A 12,430-nucleotide genomic window follows, 5' to 3' on the forward strand; every position below is an offset into this window, starting at 1 on the left:
ATGAACACTGGTAGGCAGGATGAACACTGGTGGGCAGCTCTGTACACAATGATTTCTTCAAAGGAAGGGAGGATGGAGGGCTTCTGAGATGAAGGTTCCATTTCTTGATCTGGGAGACGCTTTAAAGTGACATCACTACAGATGCTATGGACATTAAAAGAATAATAAGGGAACACTGTGTATGAGTGTATGACCACGAAACTATCAACTTTGGGTGATTATGTGTCTATATAGGTTCATGTATTACAATGAACATATCACTCTGGTGGGAGATGTTAAAAATAGGAAAGGTTATGGATGTGTGAAGGCAGAGGGTATGTGGTAATCTCTGTACCTGCCCCTCAATTTTACTGTGAGCCTTAAATTGCTCTAAAAAATAAAGTCTTAATAATTTTCAAAAATGGTTAAATAACATCTCACAAGGCCATACACCAAGTAAATGGTAAACCTGGAACTCAAATCCAGATCTTTCTGATGCCATGGCAGTGTGATCTTAACCAATATCCTACAATGCTTCTCAGAGAGATGCCTCTCAGAGATGTAACTTGCGACATGACCAGTTGGAAATGAACAGACTGACTCAAGAGAAAGGAGTAGGCTGGAGATGCACTCTCAGTGAGCCCCGTCTCGTCCTTCAGTTGGTTACCCACTGAAGGAGCTCCCATCTGGAGACTGGGATTTACTGAAGGTGAAAAGTCTCCCACAGGTGCAGTTCCTGGAGAAAAGCCATCTACAGGCTAAGCGCAATGGATTTGAAATCAGACCTATCCATGTTATTAGATCTTCCAAGAAGTATGCACTTGTTGCAGAATCTGAACACATTTCTATAGTAACTTGACATCATCTCAAAGAACCTTCAAGTCGTGACATATGTAACTTCCAGACAGAAAATAAATGAAGTCAAGACAGAATTTTATAGAAGTTCACAAGAGCTGAATTTCTGGAATAAAAACTTAGTATTCAACCGCTCCCTTGCCTCTGAGATAAAAAGGCCTTTACAATAATAAGGATATATTGGGAACACTTACAGCTGTGCTACCCTGGGGGAACAAGCTTAAAAGGCAATGAAAACACACTAATCTTCCCAATTTGACAAATTCTAGAAGAATAAAAATGCCTGAAATTGCAAGACAAAGACCACCTCTATCCTTATTAGCCAAAATAAAAAAGGTCCCTAGCTATTTCACCTGTACACATATCCACCTGCTAGAAGGCATAGAAAAACAATCAAATCACTCTGGAATGCATTCATGGTGGATTAGATAAATCCTTTGCTCTCTGTCCCATTTCACTGGCACCTAGGTAATGCGACCCTGACTGCATGAGCAACGCCTCACAAATAGAAGCTGCCGGAACATTCAGTACCCTTTCAGTATGCCATCCTCCCAGGCCTGATATACCCAATGCCCAGTGTAATTATATACAGCACCATAAACTATGCTGTTATCTCCAGCTACTACTGTGGATAAGTCTCAGTTTCAAAGGGCACTATTGGAGAGAAAAACACAGAATGAAACTTCATAAGTGGAGTGCAAAGTGTCAACTGAAGAGTCTAGGAATGCTTGAATGCCAGGTTAGGAGAGAGAGAAGGGTGGGATAGGGAAAGAGGGAGAGAAAGAGAAAGAGAAATAGCAGTGAAGCTCAAAGAACAGCCAAGGTAGGGAAGTGAGAACTGTGGCTTTTGATTTTTGCTCTCCTAATGCACAGCTAAGAATATGTTAAGGAGTTAGAATTGCATTTTGAAATACATTTCAATACATTTCAAATGTATTTCAGTATGTTTCAAAACACTTCAGAGTTTAGTTACATCTTAAACAAAAATTAATTCCTTATTAAATTCATGATGCTCCCTCCAATCCACAATTTACTCAAATGATTTCTTGTTACATAAAGTTACAGTAAAATCAACTTTTCCTGGAGTAATTCTAAGTCGAGCATGCATCAGTCCACAGTAACTTGAACATCTGTCACCTGCTACATTATAAACAGTCACATCAACTACAACATACGACCATGATATGAAAGAAGAAACACAAAGACAGGAGACAGCATTGTCAATGTCAAAATCATGACACAGTAACAATAAGGAATTTCACTAGTAATGCCAGAGAACTCACAGAACATTCCAGTCCAAAGTACCAGCTGCCCACGGAGCCTGGTGCCATGTGTCAAGCTGGCAGAGGTCGAGAGAGCAATGGTTGTAACAACAAGGTCAGGGTTAGCCGACAGACCCTAATTGGCAAACACTCGCCGGTGTCAGCTGCTGATACTGATGAGCTGTGAAGATGACAAAGCACTGTACAATCACGCCCCCCCTTTCTCCTGCCTCCCCAACAACTCTGGACCAGAAATAGAGATGCATCTGTTATTCAAATCGCATCTGAATATATTAACCTATTTCAACCTTAGTGTCGTTCTAAGAAAAATTCTTTGCCTGGAAATGTAGGGAAGCTCTATTTTAAAGGTTATGAAAAGGGCCTAATCTGTTTTGGTTGCAAACGTGTTGTTTAGTCACTAAGCCACGTCCTTCTCTTTTATGACCCCAGGGACTATAGCCCGCCAGGCTCCTCTCTCCATGGGATTTCCCAGACAAGAATATTGGAGTGGGTTGAAATTTCCTTCTCCAGGGGATCTTCCTGACCCAGGGATCAAATCCACACCTCCTGTATTGCAGGCAAATTCTTTACCACTGAGCCTGCAGGGCATCCCTGGTATGTATGTATATACGAATATACATTATGTGTATATATCAAATAACTAAGGCTGACAGAAACTCCTCAAATTGAAAGCCTTAAGTACAGCCTCAAATTTACAATAACATCCATATTAAATTGACACTCTCGAGTCAACTCAAGCAATTTTTCTAGGTATCATCTATGTGCCAGGGACGAAGGAAATAAAAATGAAAAGGTCTCCTTTTGCTCTCACTTGAATTCACAGCCTTATGAGAAAGGGAAAGTCACTCAGTCACGTCTCTTTGTGACCACATGAACTATATAGTCCATGGAATTCTCCAGGCCAGAATACTGGAGTGGTTACCCATTCCCTTCTCCAGGGGATCTTCCCAACCTGGGCATCGAATCCAGGTCTCCCATAATGCAGGTATATTCTTTACCAGCTGAGCCTTATGAGAGAAAGAGGCAAACAGAAAATATTGCACAATGAGGTCACCACTACATTACCCCACCAATGGGAGAAATGCTCTGCATATTCAGAGTTGGGGAGAAGACACTGGCAGTACACAAATTTTTTAAAAAGGATTTATAAGTTAAATATATATATTTTAAGGGCTCCATATAGAGCAGCCTTTAAGAACTGGAATAATTAGCAAGTTATGTAAGGAGAAAATTCACAGAATGAGCAACAGAAATGACAAAAACAAAACAGGAAAAGATATGCAATCTGCCTCCTAATCAGGAAAGTGCAAATGAAGCGCATAATGAAATGTCATTTCCTCCCCAACCAAACTGGCAACACTAGATGCTGCCAGGATGCAGAGGAACAGGTAATGTCACACACAGCTAAAGGCAGAGTAAGGCCACCTTAGAAAGCAGTTTGGCAGCGTCTCAGAACAGGAGACCGTGGGTGCATGCCATGACCAGCGATAGGTACACAGCCTAAAGAAACTGCTGCACACGGCCCAAGAAATCACGTACCTGAATACTGTATTGATGCTCTCCATTAGAGGAAAACGAGAGTCCAAAAGCCCATAAACTTAAGAATAGATAATTAAGTGTGATGAATGTATCCAATGAAATAGTACAAAGCAATAAAATTAATTCCCTAGAATTATATCAACATAACAATATCCTGAAAATAGACTATTTTGAAAACAAGCAAATTATAAAAAAATAACTTCCATGACATGATTTGTGTGGTATTCAAATAAAACACAAACTAGCTACATATAGATTACAAGTGTATTAGTATAAAGTGCTCATGAAAATCATAAACACTAAACCCAGGACAGTAAACTATCCTGAGAAAAATATGATAGAAAGAGGGAGATAAGAAGTTTCCATTAATGTTTAAAGATCATTATTGCTCTTTGTTATGGATCGGAACTACTGTAAGATACTAACAATAAGCTCCAAAAATTAAACAAAAGCAGAGGCAAACAAGCAATTGGCTCTGCCTCAAGATAAACGACAGTGAGACTAGAGTGAATAAAATGATAATGAGTCATTGGTGGTGGTGGTGGTTCAGTCACTAAGTCGTGTCCGACTCTTGTGACCCATGGACTGCAGCCTGCCAGGCTCCTCTGTCCATGGGATTCTCCAGGCATTACCTGGCATCAAAAAAAAAAAAAAAAATCTGCCGTGGAGAAGTCAAAATGTACTAAAAATTTTTGAGAAAAATATTTTGATCCCAACACCGATTCAGAGGGTCCGCTGCTTTCTGTTCATTGATTGCAACTGAGACTGAACAGTCAGTGTGATCAAATACTCTGTGTAATCTGCACAAGCACTAAAGGTGCCCTTTTTCATCTCCTCCAGTGGAAACCCACAAATGTCTTATGACTATGAAGGCAGCACCTCCCCAGGATCTTGCTCCTCTCTTGCTCCTCTCGAAAATCAGATTGCTTGAAAGCAACTCACTTTCAGGGCAAAATCTTTTTGTGATACTGAACAGTGCTGGATCCCACTGTTAGGGTTAGGCTGAAAGGAATAGAGAAACTGCATCTGTCTATTGATACCTCCATGCAGCAGATCGGCAGTGCAGTAAACAAATACTTATTAAGCGCCAACTGTGTTCCCGCCACTGTCATGAGCAAATGGAGGGAAAATTACACATGATCTATTGCTTGCGGGAAGATCCGAGAGGGACTCGCAAATAAACAAGAGCACGGAGAGGGATCCATTAGTGCCAGAGGAGACCAGGGGAGGTGGGGAGATAGGTCTGAACAATAAAATAAAATAAAACAGCACTTTGCAGAAGTTTTAAAGGGCACTTCAGGCAGAATCCCAAAGTCATGAATCTTAGGGTTGGAATAGAGTTCATTTAAAACAAGGTCTCTGAGATCAGGGTGAGGAAGACTGGGGGAAAGAGGGCATAAAAGGAGATGAAATAAATGTTCTTTCACCAAGCCTAGTGATGAAATCTCAAGCAGGAATAAATGGTGTGCCTCAGGTAAAAGAGAAAGTGCACAGTACTTTCAGAGTTTCTTTTGGTTCTTTGGATAGATGGTATATCTATCTATCTACATAAATTTTTTTCAGACAAATATTTATGTATCTATCTATAGGATAGAGAGGTCAGAAATAAAAGCTACCTATTTATGGACAATTAATCTTTGCCAAAAGAAGCAAGAATATACAATGGAGAAAAGACAGATTCTTCAAAAAGTGGTGCTGGGGAAACTAGAGAGCTACATGTAAACGAATGAAATTAGACCATTCATTCAAACCACATGCAAAAATAAATTCAAAATGGATTAAAGATCTAAATGTAAGATACTATAAAACTCCTGGAGGGAAATATAGGCAGAGCATACTGACATAAATCACAGTAATACTTTTTGGATCAATCTCCTAAAACAAAGGAAATAAAAGCAAAAATAAACAAATGGGACCTAATTAAACTTAAAAGCTTTTGCACAGCAAAGAACACCATCAATAAAATGAAAAGAAAACATACTGAATGGGAGAAGATACTTGCAAATGATGTGATCAATAAGGTCTTAATATACAACGTATACACATAACTCACATAACTCATACAACTCAACATCAAATTGAAAAATGGGCAAAAGAACTGAACAGCAATTTCTCCAAAGCGGAAATGCAGATGGTCAACAGGCACATGAAAAAGTACTCAGCATCACTAGTCATTAGGGAAATGCAGATTAAAAGCACAATGAGACATCACCACACACTTACAAGAATGGTTATCCTCAAAAAGAACACAAATAACAAAGTTAGCAAAAGTGTGGAGAAAAGGGGAACCTCATACACTGTTCGTGGAAAAGTAAATAGGTGCAGCCACTGTGGAGAACAGTATGGCAGTTTCTCAAAAACTAAGAATAAAACTATCATGTGACCCAGCAATTTTATCCCTGGGTATATATCCCCCCCCCCCAAAAAAAAAACCCAGAAACTAATTTGAAAAGATTCATGCACCTCAATGTTCATAAGCAGCATTATTTACAGTAGCTATTTACAATTGTAATTTACAATTACAATAATTGTACAATCATTTACAATGGAAGCAACCTAAACATCATCAACAGATGGATGGATAAAGATGCAGCATACATACTACTCAGCCATAAAAAAAAGAATGAGATTCTGATGTTCGCAGCAATGTGGATAGACTCGCAGAACCTTATGCTAAGTGAAATAAGCCAGACAGAGCAAAGCAAATACTGTAAGATATGAGTAACCTGCAGAATCTAACAAATACAACAAACCAGTGAAATAAAAAGGAAGCAGAATCAGATTCACAGATATAGGGAAAAAACCAGTGGTTACCAGTGGAGAGCAGGAAAGGGAAGGGGTAATAGAGGGTTAGGGAGGAAAGGGGGTTATTAGATTATACTAAACCATGTCTGAAGGAAGCAGAATCAGATTCACAGATACAGAGAACAAACCAGTGGTTACCAGTGGAGAGTGGGAAAAGGGAAGGGGCGATATAGGAGTAGAGGGGAAAGGGGGTTATTAGATTATACTAAACCATGTTTGTGAAGCTTTTGATAACTACAAAGCACTACAGAATTTAAAGAATCATTCAATTTAAAAACCTTTTTAAATTAAAAAAAAAGTTTCTGCTGGTTCTCTTAGTAGTTGGTAACTTTTTTTTCTCAGATAAAGATTTATATATATATAGCTGTAGAGATGATAGATAAATATGTGCTGACTTTCTCAATTGTGTCACACTTTCTGCAGCCTCATGGACTACAGCCTGCCAGGCTCCTGTGGTCTGTGTGATGGAAGGAAACTTCTAAGAACAGGATACTCTATACCCAATGTCAAGACTTCCCATCCTGTGCTGGGGAGTAGATTCATCCCCACCAGCTTTCTAACCTTCGGTAGAAGTCGACTGCGTACAACAGTGTTGTGCTGGTGGCATTTGAAGGAATGCAGTAAGAGGGGCAACATCTAAGAACCAACACAGAAGGAGGAGGGGTGACAACCAGAGGGATGGTGGAGGATCCGTCAGGGCAGGGAGGGCAGCAGGAGGCTATAGGGACGGAGATTACATGATCAAATACTCATTTCCCATAATATGGGGCAAGGAGAACCAAGGCAGCTTATCTGGAAATTAATGGTGAAGATGACAGTTCAGAGCTGAAGTGCTTTCAAATATTCAAGACATCATAGCTGCTGTCATATGCATGTTATACACACACACACACACACACACACACGAAAGACTAGATTGATAGTACAAATAACAAATGCTGGAGAGGGTGTGGAGAAATAGAAACCCTTCTGCACTGTTGGTGGGAATGTAAATTGGTGCAGCTGCTGTGGAAAACATTATGGAGGTTCCTTGAAAAAACTAAAAATAGAATTACCATATGATCCACAATCCTACTCCTGGGCATATATCCAGACAAAATTATAATTCAAAAAGATACACAGAACCCTATATTCATAGCAGTGCTACGCACTATAGCCAAGACATGAAACCAACCTAAATGCCCATCAACAGATGAATGGACAAAGAAGAAACAGAACATACATACAATGGAATACTACTCTGCCGTGAAAAAGAACAGAATAATGCCATTTGCCGCAACGTGATGCAACTAGAGATTATCATACTAAGTGAAGTAAGTCAGAAAGAGAAAGACAAATACCATAAAATATTACTTACATGTGGAATCTAAATTATGATACAAATGAACCTAAATATGAAACAGGAACAGACTCATGGACATAGAGCACAGACTTGTGGGAGGGATGGACTGGGAATTTGAGATTAGCAAACGCCAACTATATATTTAAGATGGATAAACACCACAATACTACTGAACAGCACAGGGAAGTTTATTCAATATCCTGTAATAAATCATATTGGAAAAGAATTTGAAAATAATATCTATAACTAGATCACTTTTCTGTATACCAGAAAGTAACACAACATTGATAACTTTATTTCAGTTAAATTTTTTTTCACAAATTTCCTAGTAGAAGCATTTACATTTTAACTTTAGTAGTACCCAATATAAAACACAGTAGATGGCAGAAATCATAGTTCTGCACTTACTAAAACACGATTCAGTATACAGTTAAATTTGACCTATTATACAGAGTGAAGTAAGCCAGAAGGAAAAACACCAATATAGTATACTAACGCATATATATGGAATTTAGAAAGATGGTAACAATAACCCTGCGTACGAGACAGCAAAAGAGACACTGATGTATAGAACAGTCTTATGGACTCAGTGGGAGAGGGAGAGGGTGGGAAGATTTGGGAGAATGGCATTGAAACATGTAAAATATCATGTATGAAACGAGATGCCAGTCCAGGTTCGATGCACGATACTGGATGCTTGGGGCTAGAGCACTGGGACGACCCAGAGGGATGGTATGGGGAGGGAGGAGGGAGGAGGGTTCAGGATGGGGAACACATGTATACCTGTGGTGGATTCATTTTGATATTCGGCAAAACTAATACAATTATGTAAAGTTTAAAAATAAAATAAAATTTTTTTAAAAATTTGAATTTTAGATAAACACCAAATAAGCTTTTAATATAATTATGTACCAAAAAATATTTAGAATGAAGAATTTTTTAGTATTAGTGTGTTCCAAATAGTGTGTTCAACATACTGAAACTAAAAATGTACCTATCATTTATCTGAAATTCACATCTATTTGCTAACGTGGCAACACCAGTTCCATCTTTTGTGCCAAGGCCCAAACAAGAGCTAGACATCTCCTTTTGTCTACTAATTATCTGTGTGGTATTTTATAAGCACAATTTTTAGGGAGAAAATAGGGGGAATTGATTACAAGTCTGTTTTCAAGCATTGTTAATCTAATCTGTGAAAGCCTGAAGCAGTAGGTGTCTCAAAGGCTTTGATACAACAGAGTCCCCTGCTTGTCAGGAGCAGTAAATGGAACCAGTTGAAATATTTCTGCCAAAATGACAGCAGGTCAGGTGGTCACACAACCTATTCAGAGTCATTATTCCATTTTTCTGTCAGATTGCTGAGTGAAAATGAGAACAACCTGGACCAGGATTGCAGAAAACTGTTAATTTTGACCTGAATGTAAAGCTATTTTCTCATTAATGAAAAAAATGGTTCATAATCCTCAGTAACAGTTGAAATAATCTAACTACATGTCTGGCAAGAAAACATATTTCCTGAGTCATGTATTTGGAAGATAAATGCTCTTGACTGAGCTTTATTCATCTGTTTCTTAAAGCATTTACTTGCTTGCTTGCAGACTTTATAAATGCTCTGCTGAGGTCAGCTGGTGCTCTAAGCTGATGCTGCTATGGGCCCCATTTTTTTTATTAGTACATAAACAGAACGCATTTACATTTTCCTCACATTAATAAGACAGTCTTTGACTGCTATAGTGTTATTCACTCAGTCATATCCAACTCTTTGCAACCCCATGGACTGTAGCCCGCCAGGCTCCTCTGTCCATGGAATTCTCCAGGCAAGAACACTGGAGTGGGCTGCCAGGCCCTCCTCCAGGGGATCTTCCCAACCCAGGGAGGGAAACCAGGTCTCCCACATTGCAGGCAGATTCTTTACCATCTGAGCCACCAGGGAAGCCTGATTGCTTTAGAGGGTGTGGTTTTTTAAACATCCTGCCAATTTTAATTTTTTAAGGAAAAGAGTTTGGTATGCTTTTAAAGCAAGACCATGTTGAGTAACTATTTTGAATATTGAACATATTAATACAGTCTACTTTTTATAGGTTCACCAGAAATGGTCTAAATCAGGGGTCTGCAACTAAGGTCTGCAAGACCAATGTGACTTGCCACCTAGGCTGGAAAATGAACTTTTAATGGAATACAACCACACTCAATGTTTATTTATACATTTTTTTTTGCTACAGCCACAGGGTTGAGTAGTTACAGCCTTCAAAGCCTAAAATATTGACTCTCTGGTCTTTACACAAAAGACTTGCCAACCTCTGGTCTAAATAAACACTTGCTACCAGGCAAGGGGACCGATCACTCACCTAGAGCTGACTTGGCAGCTTTGATAAGTCAGGCCTTGCATAGTGAAGAGACAAAGTTCAAAACACTGTCAACTTGGAAAAGTCTCCTCAGGCAAGGACAACAAAAATAAAATAAACAAACGGGACTACATCAAGCTAAATGCACAGTGAAGGAAGCCATCAACAGAAAAGGCAACTGAATGGGAGAAGATATTTTCAAATGATATATCCAACACGGAGTCGATACAAAAATTTATAAAGAACTTATATAACTAATATCAGAAAACCAAATTGTTTAAAATGGGCAAAGGAGCTGAGTAAACATTTCTGCAAAGAAAATATACAGATGGCCAATAAGAAAAGGTATTCATCATCACTAATTATCAGGAAAATGCAAATCAAAACCACCCTGAGAAAATGCCTTATCACATGTCAGATGGGCTACTGTCAAAAATACAACAAATAACAAGGACTGGTGAGGATGTGGGGAAAAGGGATCCCCTGTACACTGCTGAAGAAAATATAAGTTGGTTCCATCACTAAGGAAAACAGTATGAAGGGTCCTAAAAAAACTGAAAATAGAACCACCACGATATGATCCAGCAGTTACACTCATGGGGATTTATCCAAAGGAAACTGAAACACTGATCTGAAAAATACTATTAGAGTTTCAAAACACTAATTCGAAAAATTCATTGCAGCACTACTAACAATAGCCAAGATATGGAAGCAATCGAAGTGTCTATCAACAAATGAACAGATTAAGAAGACGTGGTATACACACAGAAACACACAGATGATGGAATATTTCTCAGCCATAAAAGAAGAATAAAATCTTGCTATTTGAGATAACATGGATGGACCTGGAGAGTGTTACGCTAACTAAAATAAGTCAGACAGAGAAAAACAAATACTGCATGATGTCACTTATATGTGGAATCGAAACAAACAAAACAGAAACACTCATAGATACAAAGAACAAATTGGTCGTTGCCAGAAAGCAGGGGTTATGGGGGCACGGGTGAAATAGGTGAAGACCAGTAAGAGGCACGAAGTCCCAGCTACAAAGAAACTCAAGAGAAGAGAACGTACAATTGGGAATATAGTCAACAATACTGTGTGGTGACACATAATAGCAGTCTTATCGTCCTGACCATCTTTGTGAAATGCATAAAAACAGCAAATCAGTATGTTGTACACCTGAAACTGATAAAATCCTGTATGTTAATTATGACTCGAAAATAAATAATATAAAGAAACATATGGAAAAATAAAAAGAAATCAATCGTGGTGAGATCACACAGGTATGTAGTGCGCTAAAAACCACTGAATTATACACTTGATATGAGTGAACTGTATGGTGTGTGAACTTTATCTCAATAAAGCTCTGTACACACACATATAAACACACACACCACCTGCAAAGGGGCAGCCTCCCCACTCAGCCTAATGCAAAAACCATTTTTAGTGGGTCATTCACCTCCATCTTGCAGTCCTGGCAGTGAAACTAGATAGTTAGTTATCTAGTTGCTATAAGAATCAAGTTCGACTCAGTTTGATGTCTTTCTCCTTTTATCTTTTTGAAACTAAAAAAATTCTTTAAAGTTGCCTCTGGCACATCACACCCTCACTGCCCATCAGAAAATACTAGCCAAAATCAATCTTAGAAACACTACCAACCAGTCTCCATCATCAGTTAATACACTTTCGTTTGGGGAATACAGGAGATACATACTTTTCACACAGGGCTGTTTTAGATGAAACTGTTGTATTCAGGCTTTAATCTTGGTGGTGCCTCCAGCACACTATGCAAAATTTATTCTCTGAAGCTTGGGAAAAGCCACAGGGACCATCTATTGGGCTTCTCTCTGTTTCCAGCAAACACTGGCCACAGACACGCCTCACTGCAGAAAATAAATGCCTCACACTGCATTTCTTTTCATGGCATTCCACTGGCAGTGCCCTAGAGATGCTCTCCTCCAGAAAGATGGTCCAGTGGCCTTTCCAAATTTGTTCAGACAAAGCCCAGAGACATCAACTGGGTGAGGACTGGGTAGAGGAAAAGTGTCCACACTTGCCTCTGACTGCACAGTCAGCCCATGATTTTCAGTTAGATTTATGGTTACTGGGGGTGCGACTGGTGGCTTTGGGAAGACCAATGGAAATTATTCTGAAGAGCCTTAGTTTATTCCACCCTAATCCACCCAATGTATCCATTCATCCCAAGCTCATGAGAGCAGGAGAGGACAGGTGACTGCAGAGAGGTAAGTGCTTCCCCACGGAGGAGTCAGAAATGTATC

At 39.2% G+C, this 12,430-nt stretch overlaps 1 protein-coding gene across 13 annotated transcripts in view; it reads right to left on the bottom strand.

Annotated features, from left to right (window-relative positions):
• The window catches only part of MLIP (muscular LMNA-interacting protein), a 301,030-nt gene that overhangs the window by 193,381 nt on the left and 95,219 nt on the right, over positions 1-12,430 (bottom strand). The window contains exon 1 of one of the 13 annotated variants that reach the window (XM_010848549.1): positions 2,118-2,540. The exons of the other annotated variants lie outside the window; for them this stretch is intronic. Coding sequence (XP_010846851.1) covers positions 2,118-2,165 — 48 coding nt within the window. The 5' untranslated portion in view covers positions 2,166-2,540. Of the gene's footprint in view, positions 1-2,117; positions 2,541-12,430 lie in introns of those variants that run through there. 13 annotated transcript variants of the gene reach the window in all.

Source organism: Bison bison, unplaced genomic scaffold, assembly GCF_000754665.1.
Source record: "Bison bison bison isolate TAMUID 2011002044 unplaced genomic scaffold, Bison_UMD1.0 scf7180017864270, whole genome shotgun sequence".
NCBI classification, from domain to species: Eukaryota; Metazoa; Chordata; class Mammalia; order Artiodactyla; family Bovidae; genus Bison; species Bison bison.